Source organism: Loxodonta africana, chromosome 12 (assembly GCF_030014295.1).
Source record: "Loxodonta africana isolate mLoxAfr1 chromosome 12, mLoxAfr1.hap2, whole genome shotgun sequence".
NCBI lineage: Eukaryota > Metazoa > Chordata > Mammalia > Proboscidea > Elephantidae > Loxodonta > Loxodonta africana.
In genome coordinates, this window is record NC_087353.1 from 3895347 (window position 1) to 3908883 (window position 13537).

At 38.5% G+C, this 13537-nt stretch overlaps 1 protein-coding gene across 1 annotated transcript in view; it reads left to right on the forward strand.

The window, feature by feature from the left end:
* The window catches only part of CSMD1 (CUB and Sushi multiple domains 1), a 1768974-nt gene that overhangs the window by 1556587 nt on the left and 198850 nt on the right, over nucleotides 1–13537 (forward strand). The window contains exon 42 of the mRNA XM_064294928.1: nucleotides 6870–7079. Within this exon, the coding sequence (XP_064150998.1) occupies nucleotides 6870–7079 (210 nt within the window). The remainder of the gene's footprint in view (nucleotides 1–6869; nucleotides 7080–13537) is intronic.

The window sequence follows — 13537 nt, forward strand, 5'->3', positions numbered from 1 at the left end:
GGTAAGTTTAAGTAGTGTGCAAGGTTTCCCTGCCAGAACTTTTATCATCTACGAATATACTTCCAAAAATAGAGTTACAGATTAGTGAAGATGCACATAGTTGTGGTTAGTCCCTTGACGAGGTCAACATTTAGACTATTGTTACCCCTGCAAGAAGTACTTTCTAGAGCTTAAATAATTTTATAGCACTTTGCAGACATTGACAAACTTTACTGCCTAGATTTGAATCCCCCCCACGCAAAAATTACACTTGAAAACTCTTAAGTAACTTAAAAAAAAATCCTGTTGCTATGAGTGGATCCGACTCATAGTGACCCTATAGGACAAAGTAGAGCTGCCCCACAGGGTTTCCAAGGAGCGGCTGAAGGATTTGAACTGCCAGCCTTTCTGTTTGTTAGCAGCTGGCCTCGTAACCACTGTGCCACCAGGGCTCCAGTTACATCCACAGGACCATCATCCCGGGTGCTTTCCTTTCCCTGACACTTTTGTTATTTTGGGCTGTAGGATCTTCCCAGAATCTCCCAATTCATAGACAAATATCAGATCTCCTCCCTGGAAATTTTGAGAAAGTATATCTGGGTTGAAGCCCAGGAATCTGTATTTTTTAAACAAACACTCTAGAAGTTTCTTATCAACAATATTCTTTAGGAAACATAGGAGATCACCTCTTTTTAATAGTTTTAATAATTAAATGTCTTTTAATTATTATTTCTCTCCTCTTTTACGCCATGTTGCTTCTTATTAGTACCCAAACCTTAGGATGGTTCTGGATTCAACTTGGGAGATAATAATAATAAAGGTATTTCTTCCTTAACGCAGGGAAAGACATACGTGTCCTGGGTAGTTTACAGCAGCAAAGATGGCAGGTTTAAGTGGCTCACCCTAGTAAATGTGCAAATTGGCACACTGCCCTCACAGCGCCTCTTCCTGCTTCTCCCCTGGATTTCCTGCTTTTATGTGTATGTTGGGGGTGTGGTAGGGTAGGTGGTCTTCTATGAGTCCTGCCTCCTTTCTAGAGTTCAAAACAATTGTTTAAAACACTTTTGGTAGTATCACTGGAAATGTCAGCAAGAAACAGATATTATGGGAAATTTGCTTATTTAAGACCCCAGATCAACATCAGACTTATTATGAATTATATCTACTTAACTGGAAGACGGTGGAAAAAGGAGAATGATTGCTTCGGCAAGTAGTTCTTAAATCTCACTGTGTGCGAGAATCATCAGTGGTGGCAGAGCTGCCGAAATGAAGACGAGCCCTATGGCCTGCTCAGAGGCGATTCAGTACCTCTGGATGAGGCAGGAACTCTGCGTTCTTACCAAGCACCTCCTGGTATTGTGGGTGCTAGAGTCATGGGTGACTTCAGGAAAAATTTCTCCAATTTATAGAAAAGCATTTATAATCTAAATAAGACAGAATTTGCAAAGATATACATCAGATTCCTATAAATAGTACTTATTTAGGAGAAATTGCTTTTCTGAAAAAATGTGGAAGTCATAAGATTTTTGACTGATTGCAAATAGAGGCAATGAGTTGGTTAGTATGAAATCAGAAATTTAAAGTGAATTAAAAAAATAAATAAAACCTGCCTGGTATTCTTCCCAAGAGTATTCCTAAAAATAAGTTCCTTTTCAATATTTTTAAAGTTCCTTCATTTCTTAAAATACTATGTTTAGTATCTAAACATTCATTCCTGTTTATTATCATTTTTTGAGTTTTGCTTGCTCTGGGCATTAATGATTGTAGTACTGGTTAGTGTCAATGACTCAAGTCTTTCCAGCTACTCTAAATAATAACACAGGTCCAGGATATGACATAGTATTTCCTTTTCTTGAGGAAAAAATATTTTTTAATGCCTTTTATTCAAAAAAGATTTTACTGTTTTAAATGTTTTATACAACTGGACATGCATGGCACTGCCCAATAGATTATTTGTTCCCTTAGTTAACCCATTGTCTTCGCGTGGATTCCGACTCACAGAGACCCTGTAAGTCAAAATCGACCCGAGAGCAGTGGTTAATTAATGGGCTGAATAATCTATTGTATTCAATCAAATGATTGATTTGATTAACCTCACTTCCTCCATGTCCATGGATCAATCCGTTGTTTAATTAAATAGACAAAAGTGATTGGTTGCTTTGGCATCAAGTAAAAACCACCTTTGTGTCTCTTTAATGATTCCCTCCAGGGACAGCTCTTCCCTACCGTAGGCCTCAGGAAGAGAATGGCAGCTTGTCTCTGGAAGCAATGAAGGGGACTTCTCGCTGAGGGATTTGGTGGGTGGGCCCTGCCTGCCATGGGTGCTCAGGTTTTGGGGCTCTGAAATTAGCTGAGTAGAAATCCTAGCTCTATCCGTTACTAGTGGGATGAGTTTGCACAAGTTACAAAAATGGCTTTGAACCACATTTCCGTATCTTTAAAACGGATATAATAGAATCTCAATCTCAGGGCTGTTTTGAGGATTGAGTAATGCAAACACTGGACACAGAGAATGCATTATTTAGTGTTAACTGTTCTCATGTTCTTGTGCTGTTTTCTTTTTTGTACGCTTGGGTTGCTGTGTAGCTTTGGCGTAAGCTCAGTTAACTCAGAGCTTTTGTCTCTAATTTCTTGACAATGCCTACAGGCGAAGCTAACAGAAATGCTACCGAGTTTTTTTAGGCTTTACCCTTGCCTTTCTATTTAAAAGTCACTGCACTAATAGTGCACACAAAGTTGTCCAAAATGTCCATGCTTTTCAACTAGCTACAATTTCTTTAGAATGTTCACTAAATTCCATAACTGTTAACTGTTTTGCCTATGTTTATTGCAAGAATATGCATAATAGAGCAATTAATATTCGCAGCTTCTGTCAATTAAAAGGAGGACTTAACTCTGAAGTTTTGTCACAGCACAAAGGCAGAAATCCTTTGGGCAGGTGACACTTTACTGCCATTTGATTTTCAATGTGTAACTGGAATCAGATAAGAATATGCTATGTAAATTCCACTAAAAGATAGGCATTCAGATTGGTTTTTCTGTTGTAATAATTCCTTTCAAAAATTATTCAGTGAGATAATAAAAGTATAACTAGGTTATGCTTATTTTAATCCCTTCATTTTAGCTTTACGATGTCAGATTGGACACAATTTGCTGAAGATTAGGCAGTTAAGTAAATCTATTTTAAACCAGATTAGAGCTGGGCTCTGTTCTATTTCCTGATATGTATTAGAAGGTTTCATACATGGCTGAATATTTTATCCTGCTTAAAATGCTAATTTTGCTCAGTATGTTTTAATTGACATAATTCCACTTCTATGTCAAGTTTAATCCCAAATCAGTAAGATGCCACTTTTGCTATTTCTGATACTTTTGATACGTTGGCCATGTTTAATTCTGTCACTGCTTGATCTGCTTGCCGTCTTTAATTTCCCTCTTGACTGTTATTCCGTGAATTTTAAAACCTGTCTCTGGATAAATACTTCTAAAGTTGGCATATGCACCTATGACTTGAGTATACATGAAGCCATATCTCTGCTACTTGATTTTATGCCCAAAGAGTAAGCAAAACATTTTTAAATGTTCAAATCTCACCCTAGTTTTACATCCTATCTGGTCTTTTGGGATATCAGTAGAAATGTCAGTAATCCAACAGGTTGCTTTGTGTCAGCTTTTACATTCCATCCACAATGACAAGGGTGACTGGGTATTTATTAAACTGTGTAGACAACATGGGTTTAGTGCCCTAAACTACTCATACTCTACCACCACCACCCCTCCAAAAAAATAATTTGATTCTTTAGGTTACTAAGGAAAAGCTGATTACTAAAAAGTTGATTCTTTAAGGTTACTAACCTTGCATTCATGAAAAAAATGAAAATTCTCACAGCTAGACCCATAAACAGCATCGTGATAAATAGTGAAGAAACTGAAGTTGTTGAAGATTTCATTCTACTTGGATCAACACTCAGTGCCCGTAGAAGCAGCAGTCAAGAAATCAAAGAACATATAGCTTTGGCCAAATTTGAGGCAAAAGACCTCTTTAAAATCTTAAAAAGGAAATATGTCCCTTTGATGACTAAGGTGCACCTGACCCAGGCCATGTTATTTTCAATCACCTCATATGCATTTGAAAGCTAGACAATGAATAAAGAAGACAGAAGAATTGATGCCTTTGAATTATGGTGTTAGCAAAGAAAAGTGAATATACCATGGACTGTCAGAAGAATGAACAAACCTGGCTTGTACGAAGTATAGCCAGAATGCTCCTTAGAAGCAAGGATGGTGAGATTTCATCTCATTTACTATGGACTTGCCACCAGGAGGGACCAATCACTGGGAGGGACATGATGCTTGGTTGTTGTTGTTAGGTGCGACCGAGTCGTTTCCAACTCATAATGACCCAGTGTACAACAGAACAAAACACTACCCAGTCCTGCACCATTCTCAAAATCATTGTTATGCTTGAGCCCTTTGTTATAGCCACTGTGTCAGTCCATCTTGCTGAGGATTTTCCTCTTTTCCGCTGACCCTCTACTTTACCAAGCATGATGTCCTTCTCCAGGGACTGGTCCCTCCTGATAACAAGTCCAAGGTATGTGAGATGAAGTCTTGCCATCCTTGCTTCTAAGGAACATTCTGGTTGTACTTCTTCCAAGGTGGATTTGTTCATATGATCAGGGACTGATGGTACCAAAGGAAGAAGTCCAAACTGCTCTGAAGGCATTGGTGAAAAACAAGGCTCTAGGAGTTAACAGAATATCAGTTGAGATGTTTCAACAAGCAATGCAGTGCTGGAAGTGCTCACTCGTCTATGCCAAAGAATTTGGAAGACAGCTACCTGGCCAACTGACTGGAAGAGATCCATATTTATACCTATTCCCAAGACAGGTGATCCCACCGCATGCAGAAATTATCAAACAATATCATTAATATCACACAAAAGTAAAATTTTGCTGGAGATCATTCAAAAGCAGCTGCAGCAGTATATCGACAGGGAACTGCTGGAAATTCAAGCCAGGTTCAGAAGAGGACATGGAACCAGGGATATCATTGCTGATGTCAGATGGATCCTGGCTGAAAGCAGAGAATACCAGAAAGATGTTTACCTGTTTTATTGACTACCCAAAGGCATTCCACTGCTTGGACCATAACAAATTATGGATAACATTACAAAGAATGAGAATGCCAGAACACTTAATTGTGCTCATGAGGAACCTGTACATAGATCAAGAGGCAGTTGTTTGAACAGAAAAAAGGGGATACTGCATGGTTTGAAGTCAGGAAAGGTGTGTGTCAGGGTTATATCCCTTTATCATACATATTCAGTCTGTATGCTGAGCAAATAATCTGGAAGCTGGGCTATATGAAGAAGAATGAGGCATTAGGATTGGAGGAAGTCTCATTAAGGACCTGCATTACACAGATGACACAATCTTGCTTGCTGAAAGTGAAGAGGACTTGAAGCACTTACTAGTGAAGATCAATGACCACAGCCTTCAATATGGATTGCACCTCAACATAAAGAAAACAAAAATCCTCACAACTGGGCCAATAAGCAACATTATGGTAAATGGGGAAAAGATTAAAGTTGTCAAGGATTTCATTTTACTTGGATCCACAATCAACACATTTGGAAGTAGCAGTCAAGAATCAAATGACGCATTGCATTGAGCAAATCTGCTGCAAAGGACCTCTTTAAAGTGTTGAAAAGCAAAGATGTCACCTTGAAGACTAAGGTGCACCTGACTGAAGCCATGGTGTTTTCAATTGCCTCATATTCATGTGAATGCTGGATGATGAATAAAGAAGACCAGACCAGAATTGACCCCTTCGAATTATGGTGTTGGAGAATATACCATGGACTTCCAAAAGGACTAACAAATCTGTCTTGAAAGAAGTACAATCAGAATGCTCCTTAGAAGCAAAGATGGGGAGACTATGTCTCACATACTTTGGACATGTTGTCAAGAGGGATCAGTACCTGGAGAAGGACATCATGCTTGGCAAAGTAGAGGGTCAGCAAAAAATAGGAAGACCCTCAATGAAATGGATTGACACAGTGGCTGCAACAATGGGCTTAAGCATAACAATGATTGTGAGGATGGCACAGGACTGGGCAGTGTTTTGTTCTGTTGTACTTAGGGTGGCTGTGAGTCAGAACCGACTCAAGGGCACCTAACAATAACAACATACACAGATTAATATGATATCAGAAATATTGACCATTTGGACTTTTTTTTTGGTATGGTGAACTATGCTAGACTGTTAGATTGAATTGTGACAATTAAAGTGTATTTTATTGATTGGATTCCTTACATCAATAATCTGTTTTGTGTGTGTAACACATTGAAGATAATCACTAGTTAACTAATATACCTCTTGTACAGTGGTTTGGCCATTTAGTTGGTTTAAAAGCAACTTAGTTTATTGCATTTTTTAGACTTATGTGGGCTTCTTTTTTAACAAAGCAATACATTAATACATGCATGATATGACATGCAATTACAAATATGTATATATGATTATAATAATTATACTAGCAGCTATGAAAAATCATGGGTGTGAGTATATGTACCAATCACCGTTCTAAGAATTGTGCCCGTATAGCTTTGTGGTGCAGGTGCTGTTGTTATTCATATTCCACCAATAAGTTGACTGATGGATTCTAATTACATTGACAAAGATCACACTGCTAGTCGTGGCAGAGGTGAAATTGAACAAATGTCTGTTTTGATCCAAAATGTATGCTCTTATCTTCTACACTGTTCTGTCTCATATCAAGATATTATTTCAGCAAATTGATAAAGTTTCAATACCTTTGACAAACTTTTATTGTATCAATGTTGATATGATATTAACTTTGATTAATTTTGAATATTTTTCCATAGGTGCACATATTCAGTTTCTGAATTTCTCTACCGAAGCTAATCATGACTATCTGGAAATTCAGAATGGACCATATCACACCAGCCCTATGATTGGGCAGTTCAGTGGTTCGGACCTACCCTCAGCATTGCTGAGTACAACACATGAAACACTGATCCACTTCTACAGCGACCATTCGCAGAACCGGCAGGGATTTAAACTTGCTTACCAAGGTAAAACTTATCCAACTGGGATAATTTTTAATGAAATGTTGCCTGATTAGTCGGGGAGCTGCTGTTGTTCTTGTGCAGTGAACACAAGCAGTAATGCAGACATGGACAGTATAATCGGTTACAATTAATATCACAACTTCATCCACTCTCCCTCCCATACCTCCCACTCGCTCCTGGCCAACCTCACATGCATTTTCTGCCCACACTTGCCCCTGAGTCCCTCTTAGCCACTGGTACTTTTGTCTTGTGCCTTCAGGACTGTACTGTCTGGGACCAACTCTTGATGGAATTGGGTATGACGGCGTCTCTTGTATAGTTGTGCCTTGTCTCAGATCGAGACAATGGCTATAAGTACTATCAAAGTCATGTTCAAGTTATGCCAGAAAAAGAAAAAGTCAGTGATTGAACTTTATTCTTTTTTAATCAATTCAAATATAAAATACCTAAGGAAAGTTTAAACCAACCATTACCAAAGCATTTCTGACATGTGAAAAGGTTCAAAATATTCATTTCACACAAAGTAATTTAGCTGGCCTTTTCTTGAATATTGTTAAATCAAGTTAAGTTGAAAATGTCAAACTAGCACCTGGATTTTTTTTTTTTTTCTCGGTAATATGGCTAAATCACTTGCTTTCCTTAATTGCATAGACCAGTCTCAAAAACAGAGTTAATATTCTCTTACTTACAGAGGCTAGTGTTTTTTATTGAATTTAGATGTTGTTATTAAACTGGTACTTAACACATAAAATATAAATATAGATTTCCAAAATTGGGGTCTCTTAACATAGCATCCTGGTAGGAGGAAAACAGAGAAGGAAATAGTGGCTAGACCAATGAGGTATACATCAGTAAACATTGCCGGAATTTCTCTACCTACCCATCTTGCCATTCATTGCCTCCATCTTTATTTTTCCTCCTTCCTCTCAGAAAACAGTGTCATCTCCTACTTGAAAGTCACATACAAACAGATAACATCAGAGAGGAAGCAGTTTCCCACAACAAGTCTGCAGGTCTGCCTGCACGGGCCCGTATTTTCTGCTCTCTCTCTCCTGTTCAAATGGGAGAAAAGGCTCCTCTACTTCAGGCTCATGCTGACTGTGCTGTGCTCTCTAGATACTTTGCTTCCACTCTTTGAGAAAGAAGCAAGGGATTATCTTCTCTCTACTCTGTTAACTGCTACTTCTCTACTAGATCTTTTCCAGCGGGGTTTCAAATATTCTCTCTCTCACACACGCGCACATCACACACACACAAACACATTTACCTGTACAAGTTAAATGCACCTTTGACTCCATATTTTCCTCCATCATTCACTATCTAAGAAAAATTTTCAGAGGAAGTACCTATGCCAACATTCTCAATGTGTATACCTCTTACTAACTTCTCTACCATTTTTATCTGGCTCTTAAAATGTCATTCCACCGACATGATCTCCCGTTTCAGTAGTTTCTCGTGTTACTAAATATCATGGGCAGTGGTGTCACTAGGGAGATTCGGGGGTGCGGACCATACCACATGATACTGTCAAAAGAGGTAACACCAAAATGACTGTCTATAAAATTTTTGTACCGTGTTTCAGCAGAAATTTATTTTTATTTTTTTTGTAAAAATACCCCTGTACTTAGTTTTAACAACAAAAACAGTTTTCATAAACAGAGTTTACATGTATCAGTATACCTACAAGGCTAAAACTCCATGCTAATTTACTTTTTGAACGTTCTAATGCATTCTGGCCAGAGCTGCCATTATTAGCCAACTACAGTGACACTTCGAATCACATGGTTTCATCTGCACGCATTGCAAGCACGTGCTGTTGTTTTCTTTGATGCTGGTGTTTTCTGTTGCTGATTTTGTCAAATTTTCTGGTGTTTTAGCTATAAAAAGAAAAAAAAAATTTTTTTCTTTTTATATAGTATTGTGGTAATTAGTGTTTGTGAACCTATACCAATAACTTTTTTGAGAATGAAGAGGTAATTAAGGGAAAAGAAGAAGAAAAATCAAAAAAGGCTTCCGCTCAGATGCTAATAAGTTCTAACTACTAATGTTGTAATCCAGAGAAGAAAGATTCTACTAAACAACCTTGTTGTTGGTATTCGTACAATCTAAGACATATTACATTTAAGCAGTTTACAACTATATTTATCACGTATTATTCTATGATTAAAATTGATGATAAACACACTAAGGCTTCTGCGTGGTCTGGTATGGGAGGAGGTCCGTAGGGGAGTGACGATGAGCGGCAGCAACCCTAGTGACACCAATGCCCATGGACACTCTTTATTTCTCCTGTTTCTTGGTAGCATTCAACAGTGCTAATCATTTCTGGCTTAACACCCTTCCCCAGATGGTTTCAGTGACAATACAGTCTTTTGGTTTTTTTGTTGTTGTTATTATTTTTGTTTATTTATTTTTTGCTTTGTAACTAGCCAGCTCCTTATCATCTTTGCTTCTTTATCCTTTACTAAATAACAACTTCAGGTACAAGGTTTGGTTGGAGTCCTTCTACATATTCATCAGGCACTTTCACCGAGTATCATCAGTACTCATGGATTCAAAGACTGTGGTAACAAGTAATTGATGACTCACTTTTATACCTGCAATACAGTTATTTCACCGAGTTCCAGAACTAGATATCTAATCACTTCCCTACATCTCTATGTGGTATAACATAGGTGGTTGAACTGTGTGACTAAAACTGAGCTCACAACTCTCCTTCCCAGATATGCTCATGTTCCAGTCTTCTCCATTTTGGTAGGAAAGAGTATACATTCTACATATTTGCTTCAGCTGTAAGACTAGTTATTTTTGGTTCTTTTCTCTTTTATCTCTGGAATCTATCTTGTTTTTCCAAATCTCATGTTTTCCTGGAGAACTGTCAATCTCTTAGAGGTTTTACCATGTTTATTCTTATTACTTTTCTCATAATTCCAAAAAGCAAATATGATTTGTCCCTGTCTTCATTAAAACATTTTGTATGTTTTCCTATATTCTTAGAATGTGTTATGGATTGAATTGTGTCCCCCCAAAATATGTACCAACTTGGCTTGATTCCCAGTATTGTGTGATTGTCCACTATTTTGTCATATGATGTGATTTTCCTATGTGTTGTAAACTCTACCCCTATGATATTAATGAGGCAGGACTCAATCTACAAGATTGGGTTCCATCTTAAGCCAATCTCTTTTGAGATATAAAAGAGAGAATTGAGCAGAGAGACTGAGGGACCTCATGCCACCAAGAATGAAGAACCAAGAGGGGAGCACATCCTTTGACCCCAGGGCCCCTGCACTGAGAAGCTCCTAGACCAGGGGAAAATGAATGACAAGGACCTCCTCCAGAGCCAACAGAGAGAGAAAGCTGTCCCCTGGAGCTGACATCCTGAGTTCAGACTTCTAGCCTACTAGACTGTGAGAGAATAAATATCTCTTTGTTAAAGCCATTCACTTGTGGTAGTTCTGTTATAGCAGCACTAGATGACTAAGACAGAATATATTCCAAAATCTGCAACAGGGCAAGTCCCCCAGCCCTTTCTTTACTCTTAACCTCTCGCTCTCTACGCTTCAGTCATATTGCCTTCCTAAAGTGTTTCCCGGAAGCTGTGTAGTTCTCTCAATCTAAAATGTTCTTCATCCTCATTCACCCTCTAAATTAATAATTTAGGACTTAATTTATGTAAAATATCATGAGGGAGTTATTCTCTGGTCACCCAGAGTAGGCTAAATCTACCTGTTAGGAACCTCCACTTCACATTGTACTTCTCCGTGTGCAGTAATCATTACCGCTGTTTACCTAGTATTTCCCATTCTCCCCTTTTCCAGACATGGGGTAGCAATGCACTGCCTTGACCCTTTAAGATTAAGTGTCATGATGTGATTTGCTTTGGCTGATGAAGTGTGAGTGACTGTCATTTGGGATAGAAGCTTTAAGAAAAAGAATTGGTTCACTCTTCCCACTTTTCTGCATTAATGGTAGTCAGCAATGTTCAGCATAGTGTCTGCTCCGTCAGTCTGGTTCCATTGAGTAGAGGTTCCTTGCTGTCCCAAGTGAGAGCAAGAAGTTAGCTTTCTAAGTTTAAGGCCATGAGATTTGGGCTCTTTTTCTCTGCTGTGATATAACCTAAACCAACCCAACTTGTTAACCTAAACTGGCAGGTATACCATATAAAAAAAAAAAAAATACCATAGGACATCTTAAAATAAGAGATGAATTGTAGGTTTTTATGCTTAGTAAGTGTCTTATCAGAAGGAATGCATTTCATGAGGGCAGGACTATGTCTGTGCTTACCCCTGCTCAGCATAAATCACAGCCCCTGGCTCGTCGTAGGTCCCCATCGTGTAATTGTGACAGGCACCGACGTGCTCCTCTTCCCTGCTCCAGATGAACAAGGACTTCATGCTCTGCTGCATATTTAGGGAAGCACCTGTACAGAGACTATCTTTATTAAGTTCTATGTGGTAACTTTCTCATTAAATTAAACCTGTTTTAGTCCTACTTTTTTCCAGATATTGCTAGTGAAACTATTCAGTCAATCCAGGTCAGTGGAGATACTGACACAGATACCATGCGACCAGGCTTGGTAATGCTCATTTTTGTTTGTTTGTTTGTTTTTGTTTTTTAAATAGGCTTCTTTATGAAATTGTATTTTAAGCCAAAGAAGTGCCAGTTTTGTAAGGAGAGTAGGATTCGCAGTGCTTATCAGAAAACACCATCCAAGGGACGATCTCAGGCAATGGCGGTCCCACCCATGTGTGTTAAATAGTCCTGCAAGTACCTTGAATGTAGCTAACATTAAAAAAGAAAAAAAAAAAGTTAATGATTGTTTACAAAAATAACATTTTTCTCTTCATCATACCCCAAATCTTAAAACTAAGAACCTAAAGTATCATATTTAGATTCCTGTTCATTTTAAATTGCATAGTTATGCTTATGCAATTAGTAATAATTATAATAGTGAAATATAATCTTAACAAAATTCTTGGAATAACCTGGGTTCCATAGATGAGTCAATAAGGTTAGGGAACAAAGATCCTGTACTGCCTACATTACTCACCTTCATTGGATTGCAAATGATGGAAATCGGGCTCAAACTAGCTTGAGCAAAAAACAAAGATTACAGCTAAATTTAGGCATGATTGGAATCTAGGACGTCATGATACCTGGTTTTTCTCTGCTCCTGTTCTGTTTGTCTTTGTCAGATTTGTCTGCTCTAGTACAGAAGGGGGGCATGGCTACGTCCTACCATGCCATAGCCAGCAAGGACAGAGCTCCCTTGCCCTGGCACCGTTTCTAAACATATTGGGAACATATTCTTATCACACCGCCATGGGTCATGTGATCCTCCTAAATCCAATACTCAGCACCAAGTGGGTAGGTATTTAGTTTTAGCTCACTTTGGGTTACGTGGGACCCTTGGTGGAGCAGTGGTTAAGAGGCTGGATGCTAAACAAAAGGTCAGCAGTTCAAAGCCATTAGCTGCTCCTTGGGAACTCTATGGGGCAGTTCTGCTATGTCCTATAGGGTTGCTATGAGTTGGAATTCCGACTGAGTCAGAATCGACTTGACGGCAACGGGTTTGGGTTACATGGGTCAGAAATTGTGATTAGCAGACTTCGTCAACAGGGCATGGTTTGAGAGGGAAAAGAACTGTTTTTTTTCCAGGCTTCTCTCCCTTATCTTATTTTCCATCTGTGCACTTTCCTAGGCTGTTTTAACGAATTACCACAAAATGGCTGGCTTGAAAGAACAGAAATTTATTGCCTCACGTTTCTGGAGGCTCCCAGAGCCCAGTGCCATCGAGTCGATTCCATTTCTGGAGGTTAGGAGTCAGGATTCAGGAGGTCTGCAGGGCTATTTCCTCTCCAAAGGCTCTAGGGGAAGATTCTTTCTTGCAAAGATTCTTTTCCCAAATAAGGTCACATTCACGGGTAACTGGGGCAAGGACTAGGACTTCAACATTTTGGGGGTTAGGACAAGAGGTCACAATTCAGTCCCTAACACCATTCATCAAAGTTACCTGTGGTAATTTAAAATTCAGTTTACAAGTTTACACATTCACATTTAAAGTGATTAGGTGACCACCAAAAAGCAAATAAAACTAAAAAATGAAACTCAAATGTTATACTATCACCATTGTCATATTCCTGAAATGACAAACACAAACTAGTAGGTAGCATATTTTTTCAAGTTAGGATTATAGCAAATATTAACAATATCAGGAAGCACAGAGGTCAAGAAATAGCTTTTCCATGACTTTTTCTGGTTTCCAATTCCTGCTTCGAGGCTTTCTTGACTTATTTGAAACTTTTTATATTCTGATGAAATCCCAGTAAAGCTCATTTTTCCTCCCATTATGTCCATGTTTTTCTTCTTCAGCCTGCTTTGGTTTGTTTCTTTGAAAGAGAAGTTCTAGGTAATTTCTCCTAATTTATGAGGGCCCTGGACGGGGCCTTTGTAATTTC